The 24,551-nt window shown below is 53.0% G+C and overlaps 1 protein-coding gene across 1 annotated transcript; it reads left to right on the top strand.

Annotated features, from left to right (window-relative positions):
• The first annotated feature begins 5,770 nt into the window (after positions 1 to 5,770).
• INKA2 (inka box actin regulator 2) lies at positions 5,771 to 17,158 on the top strand. The gene is made up of 2 exons (XM_086765723.1): positions 5,771 to 5,831; positions 15,285 to 17,158. The coding sequence occupies exons 1-2, from the start codon at positions 5,796 to 5,798 to the stop codon at positions 16,266 to 16,268; spliced, it is 1,020 nt and encodes a 339-aa protein (XP_086621849.1). The 5' UTR covers positions 5,771 to 5,795; the 3' UTR covers positions 16,269 to 17,158.
• Positions 17,159 to 24,551: the final 7,393 nt, after the last annotated feature.

The raw sequence follows: 24,551 nt of genomic DNA, 5'->3' as shown, positions 1-24,551 counted from the left end.
CAAACGTTTGATTAAATGCAGCCTCTCATAACCCTTTTAAATTGATGTGATTGGAACAGACAACGAAGAGCAGTCAGAAGTGACTGTTCCCATGGGGGAAGGGCAGGGAAGAGGTGGTACAACAGCCCAAACCAGCCATTGCCCGAGCCGCTTCTGCTTTCCTCACCTATTCCTTTCTCCCCTGAGGCTGCGTGCACGTGGCGATACGGCCGAGGTGATGTGGAGACGTTGTTAATGAGACAGACACACCACCTTCCTACAGAAAGGTGCTGCTGTTTGTCGATATTTATTTAATTTTTCATCAGATGCTGGAGGGACACATTCCATACTATCTCAGTGTCTGTACGCTGAGAAACCCTTTGACACCACCTGGCAGATTTATTGTCCCTCTGCCTTTGGGTTTGGCCCCTACTGATGGGGCTGTGTCAGATTTAGGTCATGCTCCTGCGGCTGTATCAATTGATCTAATGAAAGGTTTTGTTTCTCCGTTAATCCTTATTCCTGTAGAAGATCTTAACTGCTACTGCCACTAACTTTGTGTTAAACTCTCTGTATGTTGTGTACTCTGCCATGAGTCAGTGTATAAATAGCAATCCTCAGCCTTCAGGCTTTGTTTTACCTCGGTGACTCTCAAGTACTGAATTCACATTGTGGACGTTCACATGCCAGCCCAGCCAGGAGGAATCTGCAGTTTTACCATGACATTGCTTTGCTTTCGCTCGCAGTGAGATCCAAAGGAAGTATTCCTGCTCAAAGCAGCCTTCAGAAATCTTGGCAATTAATCTGAATACGCTGCAGGCAGAATAGTTCCTGGGAAAGAATTTAAGTTAGTAAAAGAAGTAGGTAAGACCTCCTTCTGAGCTGTAATATTAACAAAATAACTGGTTCTTATGAAGGGATATAAACTCTCTAGCTTGGGGTCATAAACCAACCTCTAGCATTTGGGGCTTAGAAGAAAACTCCTGCTAGGGAAAACTCATGCTCCCGTATCTACTGAGTGTATGTTTTATTCTGCCAAGACAGGGCTCACCACTTTTTTGTCCTTGTTACAAAGTGCACACGACATATTTGATTTTAATTCCATCCAAGATTCATTTTCCTCCGAATCTATATATCAGTATATCAGCTCTGGATGAATGATCCTGTAAGACTCCTGTGAGGTGCATGCTGCTGATACTTAAGGTCAGGTTCTCACTCTTTCAGACTACGAAGCACTTGTCTTCAAGCTCCCAGCAGCAAGGCAAAGGTCCGTATCACACATTCGATGTGTATTTTGCGTTGTGCCAAGACCTCCTAAGGCGAGCATGTGCAATGCAAAGAAACGTCTTGACCAGCGCTTAGTACCAGTGCTAAGTAGTCACCACAGATGGATACATCTCCTCTTTCTGTTGAACTTACTCTTCATTCACAGCAGCTAAGTTCTCCTTGTAACTCTTTGAAGACTGCGATAAACTGCTCACGCAGAATTTGTACTGGCTTCCAGAACTGTCAGGTTCTGTATATCTTTTAAGAATACATTCATTACAGATTTGAACATTGCTACTGTAAACAAGCACCTGCCTTGTCTTATTCCTTTAGCTTCAAAGGATCTGTCTTTCGTATCTGCCAGGACATGGAATTATTGAGAACAAATCTTGTTTCACATAACATTAATAAGATATTTTAAAAGTGAGATAATCTCATCCTCCTGTCCCAGATGTGTTCAGATGAAGACAGTGAACTTTCTCCGTTCTCTGCAGCACGTGTGACTCACTCTTCAGAGTGTGGTATGTATTTGTGTTTACACTGCCATGGAAACAGTATTTGTTCTCTGTACAGTAAAGCACACTACAGTGAAAGGGCCATTGATATCGCATAGACAGTGACTTCATATTCACCACCAAAAATTGACTCCCAGCACCCTGCAAGTTCAAAACCAAAAAGCTGGATGGGAAGTTAGCGATGACTTGCAAGTCTTTGGAGCAGCAGAATCTTCTCTGTTACTTTAGTAATTGGCGAAGTCTGGGATTTTTTCCAGCCAGCCTGGTGCATGGAGTTGTTATAAATAATGATGATGATGGGGTCTTACATCCATCTAAGGCTCATTTCAGTGCCCTTCTGCTGAATGGATTTGGTTCCTTGTCAGGCATGTCCTTCAGAAGGATCCAGGACTCCACAAATATCAGATGAACTCTAAAGTGTGCAGGGAAGTCACTGCAGATGCGTGTACAGATGCAGCTACAGACAAAAAGAAAGCAGACATCAGGATATCCGTTCGGAGCAGCTATTTCAGCTGTACCACTGAGAAGTGCCAGTAGTTCACTTCTGCCTTCTTCCTCCAGATAAATAAATATCAGCCCATTTTAATCTTAGAAACGCTTTTATAACAAGGTTTGCTAAATTATTTTCCAGCTAGTATGAACAGGATCTAGGTCACCAAAATGCAGCCAGCCGAGATGTAATCCAGCGGTTCTTTAATACAAGAGAGCACAGTGAATGCAGGAGGAGCTTCCCTACCCTGGTACGTATTCCTGGCACTCCAGTGCAAGCAGAGGAATGTCAGGAGCTGGAATTTGGCTGAAGCACAGTTAAAAGTTTTCCTTTTGGGATGGGAGCACAGTGAGGTAGGGGCATGTCAGGAACTTTAAAGGCCACAAGTGCAGAGACTGTATACAATAAATTAGGGTTAATGGAAGAAATGGTCACATTTTCAGTGGCAATTTATCTCTTTGTGCACAAATATAAAAGTAGAATTAAAGTTTTGACATTATATTCTTACTTATTTTGGCTGGATGTTTATGCTCCAGTGGATTTAAACAAAGATGGATGCAATTCAGGTCATGCTTCAGCGTAAGTGGGATGAAATTCTGAGAGGTTTGCCTTCAGTGCACAAGAAAGTAAAAATGAGAGAAAATTCAGCTTGTTAGTTCAGCAACGAGCAGTCACGTGAAAGCCCTGAGAAACCAGATCAATGAACTGAAAGACAACAAATGAGATAAGCCTTCAGCTGTGAAGGGATGGATGTTTTCTCAAATGGGAAGGAATGAGCCCGTACATGTAAGTGGAATCCACGGCTCTGAAGGCATATTCTATTTTTTGCCCAAGGATCTCGGTTTTTCGTTTTACCCTGAAATAAGCCATGTAGCTTTCTGCTTGAGAGCGTTTTATTCTCAGCTCTGTATTTTCTTGGAGACCTGATTTTCCACTGCACTGCACCATCTGCTGCTGGTTTGCACCACGGCGGAGTGGAAGGAGAGCAGGGCCTGGCATGAAGCGTCGGTGCTTTGAACCAGTTGTCTACACAGAAGAGAAAAATGTTGCTTAGTGGGGAAATCCTACTGAAAAAAATATTTCAGATTTTTCTGTTCTCTTGCAAGTTCCCAGGAGTTTGGAGCGCATGAATATTCTGGTCTTTTCTTTCGTCTACGCTCATGAACTCCTTTATCAGCCTCGCGGGACATGAGCAGCCCCGGAGGCTGAAAAAGCGGATCAAAAAGATGACCTTAAACTGGAGCCACACAGAGGCTAAAAACTCTTCCCTGTTCATCTGCCGGCAGATTGCACCGTTTAGTGCCTTGCAAGCGTTTCAGGAGCCTTCTGGAACACAGCATCTGCCAGTTGCCGTTTACGTGTGCAGCTGGCCTCCTGAATGCCAGACGTGCTGGAAAATATAATACTGTTTAACTTAGATTTGATGCTTCAAATATCCATGTGTATCTTTTGTGTCTCTTTTCTACTAGAATATTCAAAGCACTATGAAAAGCATCAGTTCAAACAAATTCAGGAGTGATAGGATTTTTTAAAAACATGGTATTGTAAAGAAAATGCTGGGGAGAGCATCCTGTGCCTGGGATAATCCCTGGTCTGGTTTCGTGCAGTTTTTCAAGATGCCAAAGCTACAGTGCCCATCAGCAGCCTGTCTAGCCACGGTAACCCCAGGAGAACAGAAGTCCTTGCCTCTTGATGCCTGCCCTCAGTCTATTTCCTACCAAATGTAAAAGAATACCCAAAAATACTGATGTTCACAGCTACCTTAGATAAATTAAGCTGATGGCCAGTTTTCAGCTCAGACCAGCTGAACCGAGGTCCATGTATTACAAATGTGGAGAGAAAATGCCATCGTATTTCAGCTTTAGTGCCATGCCGCAAGGAAGAAGCAGTGTCTGTGTATTCCTTTACAGAACTCAGATAATACAATGAATTATAAAAACATGGTACCAGTAGCAGAGCAGAAATAAAGGCCCTGAGCCACCCAAGCCACACAGAAACCTGGACTCTGAGGCTGTGGCTCTTCTTGATCCTTGTCTGGGGCACAGAAAGAGGAAAGGGAAGTTGGGTCATTCCCTGCGCTATTAATAATTGGCGGAGGCAGGCCTTTCAGCTTGTAGCCTCCACATGGTGCCGTCTTTTTGATTTTTTACCACTGACTGGCTGTTCAAACCTGCCATATGACACTTGATATGCTTGGGTGGGCTGGGGACGGCCAGACCCCGACCCTGGGCCGTGGGGAACAACCAGCTGGCCAACAAATCCAGCCAGATTTAAAGAAAAAAAAAACAGAGCTGGGCTAGCTGGCTCGGGCTTTAAGAAAGATTCAGGACGGGCAGGTATCCCGCTCACATCGTAGCACACCGCGTTAGAAGTGATTAACTTTTTGATAAGGTCATTTCTGTAATACCGTTTACTGCCCCACGTATCCCGATCCTTGAAGAGAGGTGCAATTGTCGTGTTTCCTTAATAGACAGGAAATGGGAACCCTGACACGAGCGAGAAGCCAGGAGATTTTGACCAACAATAAACGAGATGATGCTGGAAGGGTCGATAGCTGTTAACTCTAGAGCGTTTCCAAACATACACGGAAGGGCAGACAGCAAATTTCTTCTTGAAATTGGATTTTGACACAAAGGTCAGCTTTCAAAAACACCAAGGTTGTTTTCTACAAACAAACAAACAAAACTTGATTACAAACTATAAAAAAAATGTTTTCCTTCAAAAAGAAAAGACCCGGAAAGGCAAAGATTTTAGCCAGTCTGTCAATACTCTCATTTACAGGAAAAAGCAAGTAATTACATTTTTCATCCCAAATGTGAAAACACAAAGCAGTATTTCTCATCCTATCCAGTTCTTCACCATTGCAGAAGGATTCAGACAAGCCTTGCTAACCCACTGCGGAGACTCAGCGCGTACCATCCAAACAGCGCATTTTGCACAGGAGCTGAGAACTTTATATGTGTGTTTATATATACACACACGAGAAACTCGGAAGAATGCCAACCCTTGACCCGTGACATCCCCTCGGGGCCGGGGGCCACTCGTGACATCCCCCTCGGGGCCGGGGGCCACTCGTGACATGCCCCAGGAGCCAGGGGGTACCCGCGCAGGTTAATCCCTGCGTGGCCGGGGTGGTCTGGCTCTGCGGGGCAATTCGCAGCACGGAGACCCCGACAGAGCGAACCGCCGGACCCCCCGCCCCCCACCGCGGGGCGACGGGACCCTTCCCCGCACAGCCCCGGCACCGGGCGCTGGCTTTGCTGCCAGAGCCCTCTCTGGCTTTTTCACCGGGACCCGCAGACCCCGGGGCCGGCCGAGGGGATGAGACCCCCGCACCCCCCCAGAAGCAGCTCCGGACGAGGGCAGCCGGTCCCCGGCGCGGCCGCCCGACGGGACGGGGCGGGCTGGGCTGGGCTGGGCTGAGCTGGGCTGGGCTGGCTTGGGCTCTGCCCCGCCGCCCCCGGTGCCGCCCCCCGGCCATCCCGGCCCCCTCCCCTCCCCGGCGGGCGGGGCGCGGGGATGGCGCGGCCGAGCTGAGCCGGGCCATGGAGCAGCACCTGCGCCGGCTGAGGCAGGAGCTGGTAAGGGGGTGCGGGGGGGGGGTCCCCTCACCCGGGGCGGGGGGAGCAGCCCCGGGCGCGGAGAGGGCTCCGCCGCAGCCCGGGAGGGGCAGAGCCGGGCCCGGCCGGGGGGGGGTCAGGGTCCCCGCGCCCCCTCGGCACCGGTCCCTTCGCCCGCGGGGGAGAAACGGGGCGCGGGGGTCGCGGCGGCTGCGGGGATGCCAGCGGAGAGCGGAAATCGGAGCAACATTCACAGAAATCTCTGATAGGAACTTATTTACGGGGAGCGAAATGATGCGAAGGGAGCGCGCCTGCCGCTCTCTGAAAACAGCACTTCTGTCAGAAAACCCCTTTCTCACAGCCCAGCGCTGTTTCCGCTGCCTCCCGCTCCACCAGTGCCCTCGCTCGCCGGGCCCCCCCAGCCGAGGCCTCGGCACCCCGGGGGTCGCTGGGGGTGGTGGGGAGAAGGGGCAGTGCCCAAGCCGGGCCCCCCGGCCGTGCCCTGGGCAGGGAAAGGGGCAGGGAGGACAAAAGGGGAGGGCAAGGGGAGCAGAACCCAGGGATGAAGTTTCCGATTGCACAAAAGCTTCCCAGTTTAGGGCTCAGTGGGACGTTGATTTCGGTATTTGTGCTAATGGGTTTTACAGCGGGGGCTATGGCATCGCTGTCCTGCCTGCGTTATGGGAACATCTCGCCTGTAAGCAGCCCCGTCCCAGTCCGTACAGGGCCAGGCAGAGTTCAGAGCCGTGCCCCGCGCACCGGGCACGCGTGCGGACACGGGCTGGGCCCAGCGCTTCGCCCGGGACAAACGCAGCAGCGAGCGGCGACGTCCCACCTGCGGGCCTTACCCGTGTTTCCCTGGCAAACAGCACAAACTAAAACAAAGGAAAGGGAGAGCCGCTGGGTTCGGCATGCTGGGCGCAATGAATGAAACGCAAACTGTAAAGCAGGGCACGTACAGTAGGCTCTGGAAGATCTCTGAAGCTTGACCGAGCTGGAAGGTGAGGTGGGCAAAAAGAGTAACTTTCACAAGAGCACACTTCGGATGAGAATTTTCCCCACCTGACCAGTCAGCTCCATTATCTGAGCACTATTTTGTATAGAAGCCTAAACATTGTCAGTCTGGGACACCCGTTTTGTAGCGCACAACAGAACTTCTGAAGACTTTGAATGTATTCAAAAGGAAGGCAGATCCCTCATGTTTAATGTGAAAACAAACAAAAACAATGTAAAATAAGAACATTCTGGTTTTCTTCATACCCTTGCTATAACACAGTAATGGGGTTTTTTAAAATTGTAAAAATGCGACAAGTTTTATTGTATTAATAAACCAAGACCTTAGCCTGGCAAAGATTTCTGTATATGCTTGGCTTAAAAATCTGGGAAGGGGCAGTTGTCACCTTCAGGAGGACTACTTGTGACTGCACTGAGACCAGCCTGGATCTTCACCCATTTGGGCTTTACTAGTCACATTCTTTCCCCCTCCGACCCCCCCAGTTTTTGTTACTCAAACTTTAAAACTTCCTTTTAACAAGCAGTTCCAGGGTATCGGAGCACGGTGCTGGAGCTGTTGGGAGCACAGACGTGCATGGAGAGACCCTCTGCCTTCCAGCACCCTGCCAGAAACCCTTCCTTCCATCAGCAGCCTGAGCAAGCTGTGGGTCGCGTTTGGTGAAGGTGGGAGGTTGTTCGTTAAAACAACCATAAATGATATCCTGAGCAAGAACAGCTTTTAAAAACCCGTACTGTCTGGGTTGCCTGGAATTAAAATAGATCCGTGTTTCTTTAAAGACCAGCAAGCAGCGCGATAGACAGCTGGGACCATCTGCGTGGAATGGTGAGTGGGAACGGCACCTCTTGACCCTGCTGCTTTACCACTTTCTTCGTTACTGGGCAGGTCATGCCTCCAGACGCTAAATGCACCGGAACCGAGCATCACGCGGGAGAAGCGGTGGGAAGGACGTGGCCAGAGCGAGACAATGAGCCACCCCAAGCGCAGCGAAGCGGGAGCGCGGTCCCGGGGCAGTGTTGTGCGTTTAGAAGTACGGTGGTTTGCGCCGTGTCCGAGGAGCAGCTCTGGGTGCACAGAGGGACTGCTCAGCGGCAGAGGGGGTGTCGGGTTCCTGGTTGAGGAACCAGGCTTGCTGAGGCTGGGCAGCGTGACACGTGGAAGTTAGAGGCTGTTTGGTTAACAGAAATTTAGTTTGTCTTGGTGTAAACTACTGCAGCCTCTGGCTGGTTTTGGGGAGGGGATTTTCTCAAAAAAGAGCAGACATTGGCACAGCTCCCAGTTCCCAAGGAAAGGTTATCTTCAAGTGCAACTCTATCCCCCACCAGTGTGGGATTCGAGGATTCCAGCTCTGATTTGTCTTTCCTGCTTTGTGTATTAAAACCATATTTAAAGAACCGCGTGCTTGGTTTGGGCTGCCTGTGTGCCCCAGCGTTTCAGCGCGCAGCCTGTGCATCGCGATCACACCATGCTTTGCCAGACCGGTCACGGGTGAGCGTGGGTCCGGGCGTGTTTACACCGGTCCTTGCGTTCCCTCTGGGAAGGCTCTGCCACACTCCCAAGCGTGAACCCGACCCGTTCCAGTCAGTGAGCGATCTCCTGTTCCCGTCGCATGTTTTCCATTGTAAGCTGATAGTTCCTGGCATGTGTGGTGTCCCTTTGATTGGAATTCATTCAGAAGCTTCCCTGTGCAAATGCTCCGCAGCCAGGAGAGCCTCAGCTGACACAGCCACTCATCCCCGCCAGTGCGGGGTCGGGGGCAGCTCTCCAGTCGCAGTGATTGCCCACGCCGGGCTCCTCATCCCGGTGCTGGCCCCAACCTGTGAGCAGTTTTGGATGAGCCGTGCCAGCCCTCTGCCCCTCAGGCTCCGTACACAGAAAATACAGAAGACCTTGTTCACCTCCTCTGGGAAGCCCCTGGAGATTTATGGTGCAGTGTGGTTTGTGAGAATATGCAGAGCTGGTTTGCGGGCCTGGCGTGGAATAAGTTGTGCTTCTTCACTCCTGTCGTCTGTCCTTTGTAGGGCGGTTGTGAAATGTGCCACAGAGCTTGGGAATCTTCCATTACTGCAGTTAATCCCCATCCTAAAAGTCCTCTTGACTTTATCAGCTGGATTCAGAGTCTGCAAACATCATTCTGAGGCACAGAAATATGATGTCTGCTTTTACAGAATGTTATCTCAGCTGAAAGATCAGATTTAACAAGAATTGTCTTGCTCGGGGATTAGCAGAGAGGAATTTCATTTCCGCGTCTCACGCTGCAGATGGCATTACCTCCGTAAACTTTCTGACACGGGGATTGTTTGCATTTATACATAGCAACATCGGCGTGCAGACCATGGGATTGGGGTTTCAAGGCTTTTCCACAATAAGAGAGAATGATCACTGGTTATCTAGCCAGGGACGGGCGAGTTCCTGGGGCAGATGGATCTTGCACGGGGGTTTGTGTGGCTCTGAGGGGTCAGAGTGAAATTAGCTGTAACTTTACATTGCATGTTTTGGTCTTTCTTGAGGAATACAGGAGAGTTCTGGGCTTTCTGTTGCTTTTTTTTTTCTAGGAGAAAGAGTATTAAAGTAGATGTTTAAAACAAAAAGCACTGCTCTGACTTGAGCTTTTGAATGTTCTCCCTGCACATCCGTCATAAATGCATCACATTATTGAGTCTGATAGAGTCTGATTCCCCTCTTACATTAATTCGTGTCCTGGTAGACAATGTTTCTTGCTATGAATATCTTGCAGGAACAGAACATTTGGTCTGAGTGAAAAACGCAGCCAATTATTTTTACTCTTTGTCTCGCCCTGGGTCCTATTCCCGTAACTGTGTCATGCTCGGAAAGGACTCTGCAGTATTTTCATTATTGCTATTTCTGGGGGACAGCTCTTGTGATTTGCAGTGAAGGCACAAATGACAGACCTGAAGGGCTAACGCCACCGCTCCCAACTCCAACAGGTAGAAAAGCAGCTCCCTTGGTGTCTCTGCCGATAAAATGGTCCCTCTAAGCGTGGCTTTGTCCATTGCTGCTGGAGTCAGCGTTGGAAACGCGGGCGGGAATTGCAGAATCTCGCTCCTTGGTGTTGCCTTAAGGAAAGGTGCAAAGAGTAACTGCCAGTGGATGTCCCGTCACATAAAACCTGGGGAGAGAAGAAGCAGTTATGGGCTTTGTCCACTTGTTTATTTCCAGAGAAGACTCCTAAAGATGATGGTGGATTTTTTTTAGACTCCCAGGAACGTTACAGACCAGATCCCCGGTGAAGCAGATCACTGGGCTGAAAGCCAACGCTTTTAACCATCATCCTCAATGGTCAGTCTGTGCGCTGAGGCTCGTGGTCTCTTATCGCTGGCTTGTAAGGGTCTGAAGGCTGGAGTTCTTCTTGGCCCGTTAGTTTCCTGGTTGTAGAGAATGGATTTTCTAATTTGCCTTTAAACGCAGCAAGTGTGATCGGGAAGCACAGAACAGTTCCATTGCAAGGGAAAGGAAGGCAATTCAGTAAGGAAGATGGTTAATTGAGTGATATGAACCATGTCTTTCACGGTTAACATCTGTTTAAGATCCTTTAAACTATCGGAAAAAAAGCTTTGGTAAAGTTTCAGCATCCTTCCTCTTTCAGAAAAATTGTGAGCTTGCAGTTAGCATCCCAATTCACACCTAAAGTAGTCTGGAAAGACAAGAGGTTAAAAAGAGACTTGAAATCCTTGGGATAAAATGCAAGGACAAAAAGATGACTGCAGGCCCTTGGCATCCATCAAGGGAAGGAAAAGCAAGGTGCGACACCGAGCTGGAGAGCAGCTCTGTGCACCCTGCAGCGCGCGCTGAAGAGTTCTGCCCAGCCACAATTGCAGGCTTGCTGAAGATTAATCCAGTTAGTGACCCAAAGGAAAACACAGAAACAATGATCAGCTCAGCAGTTCTAAAATAATTTTGGTCCGTATTATGTCATCCTCTTTAAATACCAATTGTTTGCTGCTGTTCTGTTGCCCATCAGCACTGTTATTGGGAGCTGCTCTTTGCCATTTGTTTTACTGTGCTCTTAGCAATAACTTCCTCTCTTTGCCTTTCTTTTACCTCAGAGCTGGACAGCTGTCTTCCTCCTCATTGCGACAAACACGCTCAGAGCCCTTCTTGTCAGGTCTCTGTGCTCAGCCAAAAGCCGTGGTGCGTTCGCTGGCGTTTCCCTTTTCCCCCGCCGGCATCACAGAGCTGCTGCAGCCCAGGGCCGGCCAGATGTGCGGATGGGCTGGGAGCACAGGCAGCTGCGGCGCGCGGGCGCTGACCGGAACTGAGTTCTGAGAACTGGGATAGCAGAACATTCGTTCCCAGGGCGGCTTTAAAAAGTTACTTATTTACCCTGTGAAGTGGGAAGTGACAAGTGAAATCTGCCTCATTTGCAGGTCGCAGGTATCTGGTTTGGAATTTGATAAAATGCCAGCCACTGCCAGGGGCTGTTCCTTGAGGCAAGTTGTCCTCCTGCTGCGTTAATCAGCGGTGGAAGATCATTGATTTCTAAACTGGGTAAGCCAATTGTGGCTGTAGTTCTGGGAATAAGTATTTTGAATAAATCACTAAAAAGGCACGGCTTACAGAGCGGTGGATGCCTTTGCTGCTCAGAGTGGTAGATCTGCTGTGTTAAACAACTCAGTGTTTGGACTCTGACAGTTTTGCAAGATGCTCACTGTTTGTTTTTTTTTCCCCCTCATGTTGAATATTCCTGGTTGATCATTTGAAAGCGCTGGAAGAGCTTTTGAATTTTGCATGTCAGTTTTCAGTGCCGAGGATGACAGTAGTTTGAGCAGGCTTTGCTCTGGGGCAGCGTTTAGGCAGAGCTGCCCTGCTCCCCCTTCGCGGGAGGGCTGGTCCGGAGGCAGTGCCTTGCTTTTAACATCACGCCCCGAATCCCAGGCGCTGAAGTGGAACACACGCGTCACGACAGCGCTCAGCCCTGCGCATATTTGCCTTGCTATGAAAGGCGGCTGTGGTGGCTTGTTCAGAATTACACTATAGCTTTTCCATGCCAGTTTTTAGGGACTGCAAAAGTTTCAGGAATAATAGTGAGATGCAATTTGAGGCATCTGATTTTTAACTGTTTTATAGAAATAAACATCTGCGAGTTGTCGTAGTGGTAATTTGGCTTTCCCTGGAGGCAAAGGTGCCACACAAGCCCTTGTGTGAAGCACAGAGTGTCTCAGGTTAAACACCCAGTGTCTCCCGCAGCGCTGATGGGTTTGTGTGCCTCGAGCGGAGAGCAGCAGGTACAAGGGAGGACGCTGATGAGCAAGACCTCCGCTAGACCCACGGTTCTGCAGTGAATGCTGTCGCCCCTGCGCTCCGCAGCTCGACCGAGCGCAGCACTGCTTCAACAACGGGTTTGGGATTTAGAGCTCACAACCCTGCACGAGACCCAGCAGCTCCTGATGCCCGCGGGGGCCGGCTTATATAATGTCACTTGCGTAACCCCAGCCAGTACAGTCGGGGGCTCTCTCTGTGCCACGTTAAGGCTCTCTGGGGTTGTGTGTCATTCACGCTCTGTTTGGAATTGCGCTTTAGTTCCTCACAAATTCAGGTTCCTTCTACACGAAGAGCGTGAGCACGGAGCCGGGGAGGCCACCAGGGCTGTCCCCTCAGCCGCGAGTTCCCACGCAGCCCCAGCATCTGTGCGACCTCCAGCCCAAGCTGCTGGATTATTCGCAGAAATGCGTTTTTCCCCCCTAACAGCCCAGATAGTTCAGTCTTGAATCTTTGCCAGGGTGGTGATCTGTCTTCTGTGGGAGATTGTTCCTTTTCCGGAGAGTCCCAGAGAAGCCAGTCTGAACTTGGGAGAGCTGAGATCTTCTTGGCTGAGAGGAGAGCGTGGCTGTTAGACGCTGGGGAAGAAACTTTTTTTTTTTTTCTCCAGTTTTCTCTCCAGGGTGAGTACTCTTAATTACCACAGGGTAATCAGTAGTGGATGAAATCCAAGTCCCTGCAGACTGTTTGGTCACCAGTCAGTGACTTCACTTTGGGCTGGGTTTCCCTCTTCAGCGCTGTAAAAAAGGCTGAACAGATAGCATGAAGAGCAGAAGATAAAGCCAGGGAGAGTTTGTTTGCTTTGGTTTTTACCTTGCACAGCCCAAAGTTTCAGTGGTGTTTGTAGGCAGTTAAAAACCTTAGGATCCTTAAAACTCTTGCTGATGGGGGGACCAATGTTTCCAGAGGGACACTGAGGCTGAGGTCTGGAGGGCAGGATTCGTCCCACCCCAAAGCAGGTTGCTGAAACTGGACAGACGAGTCGTGTCCCAAAAGCGCCCATTTCTCACCCATTTCTCTGCGAGGAGGACGGCTCAGGCCAGCCCTTGCGCAGGCAGCGCCGAGCATCAGGGGAGAGGCGTCCAAAGCTTGTAAATGCATTTCCCCGGATGAAAACATCTCCACTCCTTCTCCAGCGGCTGAGGCTCCCCAGGCGGGTGCTGGTGCCAGGTTTGGCAGAACCAGCTCCTTTGTTCAGGAGGAAAAGTGCTGGATTCTGAGCTTTTGGGGCTCAGGTCTCTTCTTGTCAAGGGGAGAAACAACCCCCTGACAATGACATTTTTTAGTAGAGCCTTGCTGGATGAGGCACACATTGTAACGACACCTCCCGTCGTGGGGGAGTTAATTGAATCAACGAGGTGAACAGCCGCGCCGGCCAGCAGATGCCGAGGGTTTGATCAGCCCCGTCGTTACCGCCGGCCCCTCGTCACTCGCCGTGCCGCGATTACAGCTCTGCGCCGGCCAGGGGATTTGGTGGGAAGCGGCCAATGAGGGGCCAAGCTGGCTCCAAATCCAGCTTTTTGCAAAGCCCCAGATAAAACAGACTGCCATTAATAAGGCGAGAAAGGTTAGGACGAGAAGCATTACAGCCAATCTGGAGAGGTAAGGTGATAGTTTTGTCTGAGGCTTGGAGAGCATCTGGCCCCAGGTTTTGTGCGGGAAACGCAGGAGCTCGGTTCGTCTGTAAGCGGGGTGTCATTTGCATGTCTGCAGAAACTGAGGTTTATTCGCTGATGGTAAAAATTAGATAGCTGGAGAAACTTGATAGCATCATCAGGAAGCGAAACGCAGATTTTCCGTATCTTCACAGCTTGTGTGCTCATTACGGGTCTTAAATAAGTTTATGGGTAGTGACGCTCTGAAAAATCATCGTAATCTGCCAGCTAGTTTTAGGTTTGGGTTCTGAAACGGAGATTTGTGGTCAGAAACTGTTGGGGAGCTTTGCGCTTACAGAGCAAGATTGTTGGACGATGCCATTTTTTGATGACTGCTCTTTCTCGCTGGTCAGATCCATTAGAGAAATGGAAACAGAGCAAGCAATTGAACTAATTTAGTTCAAATGAGGAGGTAAAGCTTGATGATGTAAAGCTGAACATAAGATGCATCTGCCATTTTTCACCCAAAGCCTGAGATCTGTTGCCGTACAAAAATTGTGACGAGCCTTTTAAACGCTTGTTTCTGACAGCGTAGGCTGAAGCTTTTCCTAGACAGCGGTAATCTCTTCGCAAACCACCTTACACCGATGTGACACATCTTCACCCCCAGCCCTGCCATCCCCTGCTGTTCTCCCCCTCTCCCCCCCCCATTCCCCACTCCCCCTCCCTGCTAAAAAAAAAAAAGTGGCAGCTGCTGGAAAGTATAGCCCATTTGTTTCATGGTGCCACTTTGGGAATATGATCCAGATCCTACATGGGAGAGAGAAAGCAACAGAGAGAAAGAGAAGAGGGAGGAATTCAGAAGCTCTGGAAAATAACTTGCTTATTTTAAATCTACTGTAGAAAATTAAATCTTTATAGCAGGGTTCAGGGATAAAGCAGGACTGCTACTAGAGGTCTTAGCTTGGGAACCAAAGAAACTGCTAGTTTAATGTAAGTAACGTTAGAGTTTGCTGGTTGTTTTCTACAAAATTTCAAGTGCATGGAAATGTCTTTGATTGTCCTCCCGTGAGAGGTGCCTGTAATGAGAGCTGCAGACTTATCTAGTAACGATGTGATTCCTATTGGGGTTTATTTTTAATTTACTTCAGCACTTCAGGTAAAGAAACAAGGTTCTCCATGGAAGGCCCGTCTGTTCGTTATTCTGACTCCTGATTTCAGTTTGTCACAGGGCACAAAAGACACAAAAGCAGAAGAATATGCTGAAGCTGGCAGCAGCCAAAACCATTTGTAGTTCTACACCTTGGGTTTCTGCCAAGCAATTAATGGCAGCTCAAACTATTTATTTGTGTTGTCAGGTCAAAAAAAATTCACTCCTCCTGTCAGCTCCTCTTATTCCTAGAAAAATGTCATAAAAATCCCATTACTGTTCCATGTATGCAGTACAGGTAGGACACATCAAAACGTGGTCGGTAGGAAGAGGTGATGTTTCAGAAATCAGCCCAGCCCAGCTCTCCTGCCCTTTGGTCAAAGTTTTCTTGTTCACTCTGGGAACACTGACTCAACGTCTGCTTCTTCCCTCCGCAGCTGTCCATGAAGGAGGTCGGAGACGGGCTGCACGAGCAGATGAACTGCATGATGGGCGCGCTGCAGGAGCTGAAACTCCTCCAGGTCCAGACTGCTTTGGAGCAGCTGGACATCTCGGGGAGCCGCAGCACCGTTTCTGGCGCTGAGCCGCACCAGTGCTGCCGGAGCGGCAGAGACGTGCCCGGGGCGCGGCAGGACCGGCGGCTGCGGCGAGAGGCGCCAGTGGAGGAGCGCAGCCCCGCGTCCCTCGCGTGTGCCGTGCCACAATCGGTGGGTTTGTCTCGTCCAGCTGCGCTCCCAGAGGGCAGCCAGCTTAGAGACACCCCCTCCTCCTTTGGGAGCCTCTGCAGCGAGGAGGTTTATCACCCAAAAGGACCTTCCTCCACGTCCATCAGCACAGAGCGCATCCACCCAAGGACATTCGAGCCCGGTAGCCAGGGCACGGCTGAGGTGTGGCCGGCATGCCAGGAGTGCCTGGGGTGTGACGATGGCCACGACTGGACATCCTCCCTCATGTCCCAGAGCAGGAACCGCCAGCCGCTGGTCTTGGGGGATAACATCTTCGCAGACTTGGTGGGGAACTGGCTGGATCTGCCAGAGCTGGATAAGAAAAGCGAAGGCTCCCTGTCCATGAGCAGGTCCCAGGAGCTCTGCAGGAAGTTCTCCCTCACAGCCAACATCTTCAAGAAGTTCCTGAGGAGCGTTCGGCCAGACCGAGACAGGCTTCTCAAGGAGAAACCTTGTTGGCTTCCACCTGAAGACAAGCAGCCCAAAATTTCTAAGAGACCCAAAAAGCTGAACAAACTCAAGGGGACATTTTACTTCCCACTTCACGGGAACATCCAGAGCCATCACAGCAAAGCTGAGAGGTGCCCAAAGGCAGAAAGCAAGAGCAAGAAACCCAAAGTTGGCCCCAAGAAAGTCCACGATACCATAGACTACACCCAGTCTGGGTTTGACATCAATACAGCTGTTTGGGTCTGAGTTTCTCCGTTCTCTGCTCTGCCGAGCATTTCTTTCACAGCAGAGTCGTTCCAGGAGACCCCTGAGCTCTCAACGTGGGCTGAGGGGAGAGGAGTCCTCTGCAAACCCACTGTGCACTTCGGTCAGCTGCAAGCAGCATTTTCCAGAGAACTACAGCTTCAGGGGCAGCTGACACAGCCCCACGCAGGGGATTTTGGGGGACTGAGATTTGCAAAAAGAATCAGAGTCTTTAGCAGCTTTGGGGTGAGCGGTGCCGTGTCTGACCAGCTCCTGGAGCCCGGCTTCGATTGCCGCTTCAGGCCCCTTGCTCATCTCCGGTTAGAACAGCTGCAGCACAAAATTCACCATGTGCATGTACGTGTATGAGTGTGCAAATATACGTAGTTTTTTTTTTTTTAAATATCTATTCCTGCTTGTGTGCACTTGAAACGTGGTTGTAAACCAGGCAATTCAAACGTTGTACCTGAGGCACTTGTTATTTAAATTGAGAGAAATAAGTTTAAATTTATGGACTGGAACGATTGCCAGGTGGGGTGTTAAACCCCAGCTTTGCTGGGTGTCAGCTGTGGCGTTTCCCCCTAAACCGGGTCTCCATTGCGCTCCCATCATCTCCTTCTCCTGCCAGTTAAACCAGTAGGATGCGAGGCTCCTTCCGTGGATTGTGACCCTCGCGCTCCGCGGGTTTCACGGCTTTCCCACGCCCTGGCCCCACGGGCCCCACCAGATACAATGTTGCAAGAGCCGGTTGTTGGCGTTGTGCTGAGATACAAAGTTGCACCAGACGGTTGTTTGTTGTTGTTTCCTGCTGCTGCTGTGTACAAACCTCGACAGAACCACTTTCTCCCATGTCTGGCTCTCCAAGAGGTACCAATAAAGTGACATCGTCTCCAGCCGCCGTGGGGCCGTCTCCGTCCTGGGACCCTCAGTCCCGCTCCTCTCCAGCACAGAGGGTTCTGTGTTCTCACCCATCGCGCAGGCATGAAGGGTTTGGCTGGCGGGGGTTGGAGCTGGGAGTGCGTGCGGGTTGTGCCAGCCTGTTCCCAGCTGGGACTGGGGCGGTTGGGGAGCGGCCAGGAGAGTTTCCACACAAGGCGCAGTTATAAATCATGGCAGGGAGGAGAGCTGCAGCCAGAGGTCCCTGCCAGGCTCCCAGCACTGCTCTGCAGGCACGTCCCGCCACGTCCCACAGGCATCCCCGAGAGCCTTTGGGTAGCGCTTCAACGTCCAGCTTCCCCCAGCTCGGGGAAAGGCAGAGGGAGAAATGTCTGGGGGAGAAACTGGTGCTGAGGGAAGGGCCTGGGAGCCGCGCAGCCCCCAGCTGGTGGAGGGGGACAGGGCTGGGCCACCCCAGGGCCGTGTGGGTCCTGCCACAGGTCCCCTCCTCGCTGAGCCCAGGGGGTCAATGTGACGGAGGCGAGTCCCCAGCAGCGTCGTGGGCCCCGGGTGAAGGCAGCGCACAGCCCACCAACTGCGTTGCAGCCCCCGTTCCCTCAGCGGGAGCCTCACCGGGTCGCTCTGCGCACAGCAGTGTTGCGTTGCAGAAACCTGTTCCGCTCCCTCCGAGCTGAGGAAGGGCTGATGTGCGAGCAGGAGTGGTGTTTTTTCAAATGTGCAATTCTATTCCTGTTATAACTTCCCAAGTCAGAGAGGCCAGAGGAGCAGAGGCATGGAGGGAGATTTTTTCCCCTTGCAAATTAAATATAGGCAGCAGACAAGCCCTGTTTCTGCCCATACAAGGAGAGGAGTGGGCCAGCATCTGAAAGCCACGCTCAGCGCTTTTTCAGGAACCTCAGTTGCAATCAAGCTTTTGTTTTCACTCCTCGCAGGCTTTAGGTCTGGTTGTTTTCCCCCTCGTTTCTCTGAATGCTGAAAGGCTGTTTCTAAAGCATTTTGTTTGCCTGCTCTTTTATCAGTAGCTCATCCTGTTTGTTACAAACGCGCCCTCCCAGCTCCCACCAGCTTTTCCACAGGGTCAGCAAGAGGAGAAGGAGCTTTCTACAAGCTGTAGAACAAGAGAGAGCAACAGCTTTTCCTACACCAGCCCTGGTCTCTGGAGAGCGTGGCCTCCCCTCAGGGCTTCCCTGTGCCCTGGCACGACCCAGATGACCCAGCCCACAGCTGGGCTGGCACAGAGCACGATGGCATTGCCCTGTGGCACCCCCATCCCCAGGAACGTGTCCCAGCCGTACCTGCCTGGCACTGAAGGCTTGAGCCCCACGGAGAGGAAAATCACGCTGGATGGGGAGAGGCTCTAAGGAGCTGACCACCCATCCCAGGGGGTTTTTAAGCTTCTGATGGAGCATTGCCCTCAGCTGTGATGGGTGTGGTGGGGGCAGGCAGCGGCCTGGGGCAGGCACGGTGGGGCAGGGGCACAGGTACCGGCACTGTGACGCCTCAGAGGAGGGACGGAGGGGGCATTTCTGCTGGTGGTTATCTCTCCAAGGCCGTGTACTACCCAGGAAGCAGGGCATATTTTTGCAGGACACAGGGCGATCTGGAGCCTAAAATGCCCCCTGGGAACCTGTTCTGTGGGAGCAGCGGTTCCTGGGGCTTTGCCCCCATTCCCTCCCGCTGGCCGCAGCCCCGGCCAGCCCACACCTCCAGCCCCCTGCAGAGGCTCCGCAGCCCGGGGCTTTGGGAACTCCAAGCCCCTTTGCCACACACACGGCCCCTCGCCCATGCTGGATCCCCCACCCAGCAGCTGTCGCGGTGCCGCTCCCCCCGCCATCGGGGTCTCGCGAGGAGCCGGCGGGAAGTTTCTCTTGAGAACGAGCCCTTCTGGCCCCGCGTGCTGCCGACAGCTGCCCTGGCCCACGGGGCAGCACTGGGTCATCCTGCCCATGCACGTTTGCGCTGGGGAGCGGCTCGGCGATCAGCTGCTAAACCCAGCCTTTCTGTCCCGCACGGGGGAAATACCACTGTTTCTGGTTTCACAGGGAAAGGGCAGCTCTTGGCCCCAGCTGCCGCCCACGTGTTCCTTTCCCACCCAAAGTCATCGCTCCTGCTGCAGCCAGCGCTGCCGAGTCCGTGCCCATCCCACCCGAATCCCCGTGAGCGGGATCGGGGCCCGAGCGGGGTCCCTGCACCCCCCAGCACCCACCGCTCCACCACTGCTTCTGCCTGCGATCGCAGCGGGGCGAGCCGTCAGCTTTGGGGACCAGAAGGATGAATCCGGAGGAGGGAGGTGGTGGTGTTTGCTTAATTTCTTCTTTTTCCGAGGGAACGGATCACTGCCACTGACAGATCTGCTGTGCACAAACAGCTGACCAAATGCCCAGCATAGCTCCCGAGGTATTTATGTTCTCCCTGCCTCGTAAGGGTGTCTTCAGAGGATGTTGTGCATTGAAATAGGATTTTCCAGGGTGTTTTGCAGCGACAAATTCAGTGTGACTTAGGCTTCAAACAGCCACTTGAAAATTGCAAGTAAATGTAGTTAGATCTCAACGTTCTTAAGAGAAAAAAAAAAACATTTAATAAATATCCTTTAAGAGGCATTCACATAATAAAGAGTATCAGCCAAGCCAGACATCCTACCTAATTCAGTCTCCAGAGCAGGATCTGCTAATAGATCAGGGTAGGATTTGCGAATTACCATTTCATTTCCCCAGGGACATTTCCTGAAATTATAATGGCTTTCTCTCCTCTTTTTTCATGAAACTGCCATGAAATAGTTCCCCATTATTAAGTATGAAACCTACCTAATTAGCACTATGACAGTCTTTAATGAGGCCCTGGCTGTGTTCCGCATCTTTGACAGGAATGGTTGACGCCGAACACAGGAGGAGCATTACAGAAACGCCTTCCCCACGAACTTGCGATGGCAGATGAAGCTTGGGCAGTCAGATTTATTAGAACTCTCCGTTCCTGGGAGATGTTAAGCCTAGATGGGATCAAATGCACCCAAGTTAATCTGACGCCAATGATGTTCATCCGAACGCGGGGGGTTTATATCCTGGCTCAAGGGGAGCTGCTGTTCCCGCGCTCCCGGTGTTGGCAGCCGAGGGGAGGAGGTGGCTGCTGGAGCTCGGCTGCTGCTGAACCCGGGAACCTGGCTCGGGCGCGGGCGGGCAGGAGGCAGGGGCAGGCGGGAGGAGGAGGGTGCTACGCACTCTTGGTGCTGGTCGGACTCCGGTTCTGCGGGTGCGACTGGCTGCAGCTCGGCCAAGGGCTGGATGAGCAGCCCAGCCCCTTCCAGAGCCCAGGTCCCGCAGCACCACGTCTCCACCACTGCCGAGTGGATCCTGAAATGGATAGGTGCTGGATCTGGCCCGTGCGGCTTAATGTATAGAGAGGATTTGGCTCTCAGCCTTAATCGAGGTCTTCTCCAGGAGCTGCCCCTGACTCTGCCTCCCCGGGCTTTCCCTTCCCGCCCGCGCCGCCGCTGCTGCCCCGCTCTTCCAGCCAGATGGCCTCCAGAAGGCTCTCAAATGTGCCTGTAATTAAAAAGCCTTTATTTTCAAAACCATTTCGCAGCTTATTCTTCTGACAATGGGATGGGGCTGCTTAAGCTAATGCTGGGCAGGAGGAGAGGCAAACACAGGCTGGCTGCTGCCGTGGCGTTTTCCCCTCCCATTGGCACCGGTTGTATTTGCTGTTTGCCCGCTGGAACCCCGTGCCCCGCAAACCTGCGCCCTTGCTGAAGCCTCCCCAGGGCCGGCGCTCCTCTTCCCTGAGCATACTGGGCTCTGTCCCTGTGAACCCCAAAGGCTTTCTGACTGCAGACTGGGCAAATATAACCATTTCCCCTCAATTCCCCTCGTACGGAGTCTGGCAGGAAAGAAACCGATTGCCACATCCTTGCTGAACCAAGATCCACTTTGTTCAAGGCCAGCCCTGTTCTACCCACTCCAGCACACTCCCGGTCACCCTCATGGTGTTATTAATCAGCAGCGTTTCTAAAACACGGACCGTGCCTCTAGCATCCCTGTCTCTGCAGAAAGCGGCTGTGTTTTGTTTCCTTTTGTTCAAGTTCATTTGTATCCATGTGGCATTTCCAATCCAGAAATCGTACCCCCTTCCAGCTGGCAGGCAGGCTTGTCTGCTGGTTTCAAGGCACACACAAACCCCAGTTTTCCGCCATGAGGTGCCGAGCCGGTGCCGGGCCACGGCAGCGTTCGGGGCGCCCTGTCACCCCCTTGGCTCGGCCCCGCTCTGGCCAGCCGTGGCCCAGACGCAGCAGCCCCGCTGGGGCCGATTTCCTCAGCCTCCCCGCTTGCCCTTCTGCAGCCGGAGGGGTCGGTCCTGGCCTGGCGCTCACCCTCTCCAGCGACTCCTCGCCTGCTTTTCGGGAGCGTTTCCTGCAACAGCGGCATTGAGCAAAGCCCCTGAGCTGGCTCAGATTTCCTGGCTTTCGCTGAGCAGGAAAGCGAAAAGGGGAAAATCAATATCCCAGAAAGAAGAAACGCCTGATCCGGTGTCGGTCCTCACCTTGGCAGGCTGGAGGTTAGGTCGGAAATCACTTTCTGATGTTATACATAACGGCACGCCCAACTCCCACCAGCACGGCAGGACACAAGCCGCAGGGTCCGGAGGGGAGGCTGGGGGTCCCTGCTCACGCTCACTCCATCCTCTGTGCCAGAGCCCCCGGGCCGGCATGGGGAAGGGGCTGGATGCTGCCACGGCCTTGGCACGGGAGCAGAGGAGGGGCAGCTCCAGGCTGACCTTGCTCGCCGGCCGTCGCCTCGTCCCGCGGGGCTGGGGCTGGGTCAGGGCAGCCCTGGAGCCTCCCTGGCCGAGAGCAGAGCTGGGTGCTCGTGGCGCAGAGTGGCTCACACTGGCTTTACCATACGCCTTCTGTGCTGGCTCCAGCACCGGGGGGCTGCGGGGACCCCGCTCAGGCGTCGAGGAGGGACGTCTGCTCCCTCACCCCCAGACTAAGCCGGCAGTGCAGGCTGGACCTTCCCAGAGGGCTCCGCCACGGTCACGACGTCGGGCTGGAGGCAGCCATGTGACATTTAGAACCTGGAGATAGCAAACGCGACACCCTGTCAGGTTTAATGAGTCCCTTTGCTGCGCCGGTGACAGCCGCCGCTCAGGCAGAGCCTGGGTGTCTCTGGCGAGCAGGACCCCGACTCTTCGTTCTGTTCCGGACCAAGTCCTGAGGGTCTGCACCCCCAGGCAGCCAGGCGGGGGTTATTCCTGCAGCTGCCCGATCCGCACGCGCTCACGGGAACCGCGCGGAAACCGCGCGTGGGGGGCTTTGCACCAGGGCTCCTGCACCCTGGACTGAGCTCACAGAGCGTGCGTATTACTAAGATGTCTGCCAAGATGAACGGGGACAAACACTCCGTTGCAGCTCCAGAGCCTTGGGACATTCCCTAGAGACAAGATGTGTTGCCAGGAAGAGCCGTCCTGCTGCAGAGCGTTGATGGGACCCTCAGTCCCCCCAGGATGGACAGCAGAAGACGCTCTTACCCTGCCTGAAACCAGCAGAACCCGCGCTTCCCTACCAACACCCGGCGGGCGATTGCTCCCACCTCCTTCTCCCCTGCATAGGGACGGGGTGCAGCCCTGCCCAGCTCTGGCCGGATGGCTCTGCCCTCGCCGAGCGCGGCGCTGGGTGCAGGAGCCGCCTGAGCGGCCGGCAGCGCGGCCGGGTGACGCGGGGTGTCGCGTTGGGATGGCCACGGGCCGGGCGGACGCCTGCTGCCGCGCGGTGAGGGCTCGGTGAGGGTGCGCTGGTGCCCTTTGTGCGTGTGTTTAAATCTCTTCTCCAACAGCCTGTCACTGCTGCGGCATGTCAAAGGTGCAGTTCCTCGTGTCCCTACCAGAGGGGATTACGTTCCCAGCAGGGGTCCAGGGGTTTTGCCGTAATATGATTGAATGTGACACGTGCAATTAGATGTGACACATCCTTGCAACAATTCACTACCTTGGAAAATCACAAGCAAGCTTAAAATAAAGCCGAATGCATCGGCTCCCATCTCTGAGCATCGCAGCTGAAAAAAATAAGCACCAAGTTAAGGACTTTTCAGCGCTTCCTTTGGGAGACAGCAAAGTCATGAACACGATACTAGAAATTAATTATTTAGATCCCAGCCCTGCAATGAGAGCCATCTGGCCAGATGCCTTCACCCTCACCAGAGCCCCCTCGGAGTTAACAGCGCTCGGGGCAGGAGGAGCGAGCCGTCCCCTGCGTCTGCGTGGGCTGAGGCTGCAGCCGCTGCCCTGGGACGCGCAGACACAGCACAAAATGGCTCGGAGCACTTGGCTTCCCGAGCCACTCCGCTTCCTCTGGAACTAAGACGTTAAACCTGCGGTGCCTTCTAAAAGTGCACGTCCGCACACCGAGACCGTCGGTTCAGCTGCCGATCCGGGCTGGGGTCGTCCTTCCCGGCCCCGCGCCTTGGTTTAGGTGTGGAAAAACGCCCGGACCGGGACACTGGCTCCGGGACTCGTGCCTGCAGCGGCTCCGCGTCGCAGGGCTGCGGGTGAAGGGCTCGGCCCGTTCGTTATGCACAGCAAGGTTAATTCTCGTTTGCCCCCTTCCCGACTCAGCTGCTGGAGCGCAGCACTGCGTCAGGCACCTTTTCACCCGCCCTGCTCTTCGGTGGCGCGGACAGGCCGCTCTGGTATCTCTGAGCTTCGGATTCACGGGCTTCACGTCGCAGCATCACCAGTGTCGCCCACGTCACGCAGAGAAGGAGACTGAGGGGAAGGAGAACCCCGTGTTGGGAGGAAGCGCTAACGGAAGCAGGCGGAGGCTCTGGAGACCCTGGGAAAACCTCAGCATCGACCAGAGCAGAGCGTGCGGAGCAGCGTGGCCGTCGGCAGCGTGAGGATCCCGCCCGCCTGTCCCGGGGAACACAAGAGGGAAAGAGTTAAAAGCTGTCGGCAGGCAGGGCAACAAAAATGCGATTGTGCTCATCTCGCTTGCTGCGCTCATCTAATTACCTTATTTAACAGATACCCTCTCGTTGATTTTAATTACTCACATAATTTGGGAAGTAATTCCCAGTACATCCCTGCAGGGCACACGAGCCTGAGTGGGAACACCGTGCCCGCGTCTTCCCGGCTGTGGGAAAGGAGAAGCTGGGGAGGACGAGCTTGGGGGAGGTTTGTCTGGCACGGCCGAGGCTCGGCCAGTTTATCCGCCAGCACTGGAGGTGTCAGCGAGGCCGGGATTGCGCTGCAATAAAATGTTATCCCGCGTGGGTACTGGTGCAGCTCCATTCCCGGGCGGTCGTCCCCGCTCTCCCACCTGCACAGCTCCCTGGCCCGGGGTTGTCAGGATTTCCCTCGTAGCGGGAGGCAGCGATGCCGCAGCCCCGGCCTCCAGCTGCC

The sequence above is a fragment of the Chlamydotis macqueenii genome, chromosome 23 (genome assembly GCF_036417535.1).
Source record: "Chlamydotis macqueenii isolate bChlMac1 chromosome 23, bChlMac1.mat, whole genome shotgun sequence".
Taxonomy (NCBI): Eukaryota; Metazoa; Chordata; class Aves; order Otidiformes; family Otididae; genus Chlamydotis; species Chlamydotis macqueenii.
Note: the sequence above shows the minus strand (reverse complement) of the source record. Positions and strands in the feature narration are given on the sequence as shown.

Excerpts from the sequence above, each read along its gene's own strand:
- INKA2 (XM_086765723.1), top strand. The coding sequence starts at position 5,796 with ATGGAGCAGCACCTGCGCCGGCTGAGGCAGGAGCTG. Across the intron at positions 5,832-15,284 it reads GCCGGCTGAGGCAGGAGCTG|CTGTCCATGAAGGAGGTCGG; the intron begins GTAAGGGGGTGC and ends TTCCCTCCGCAG.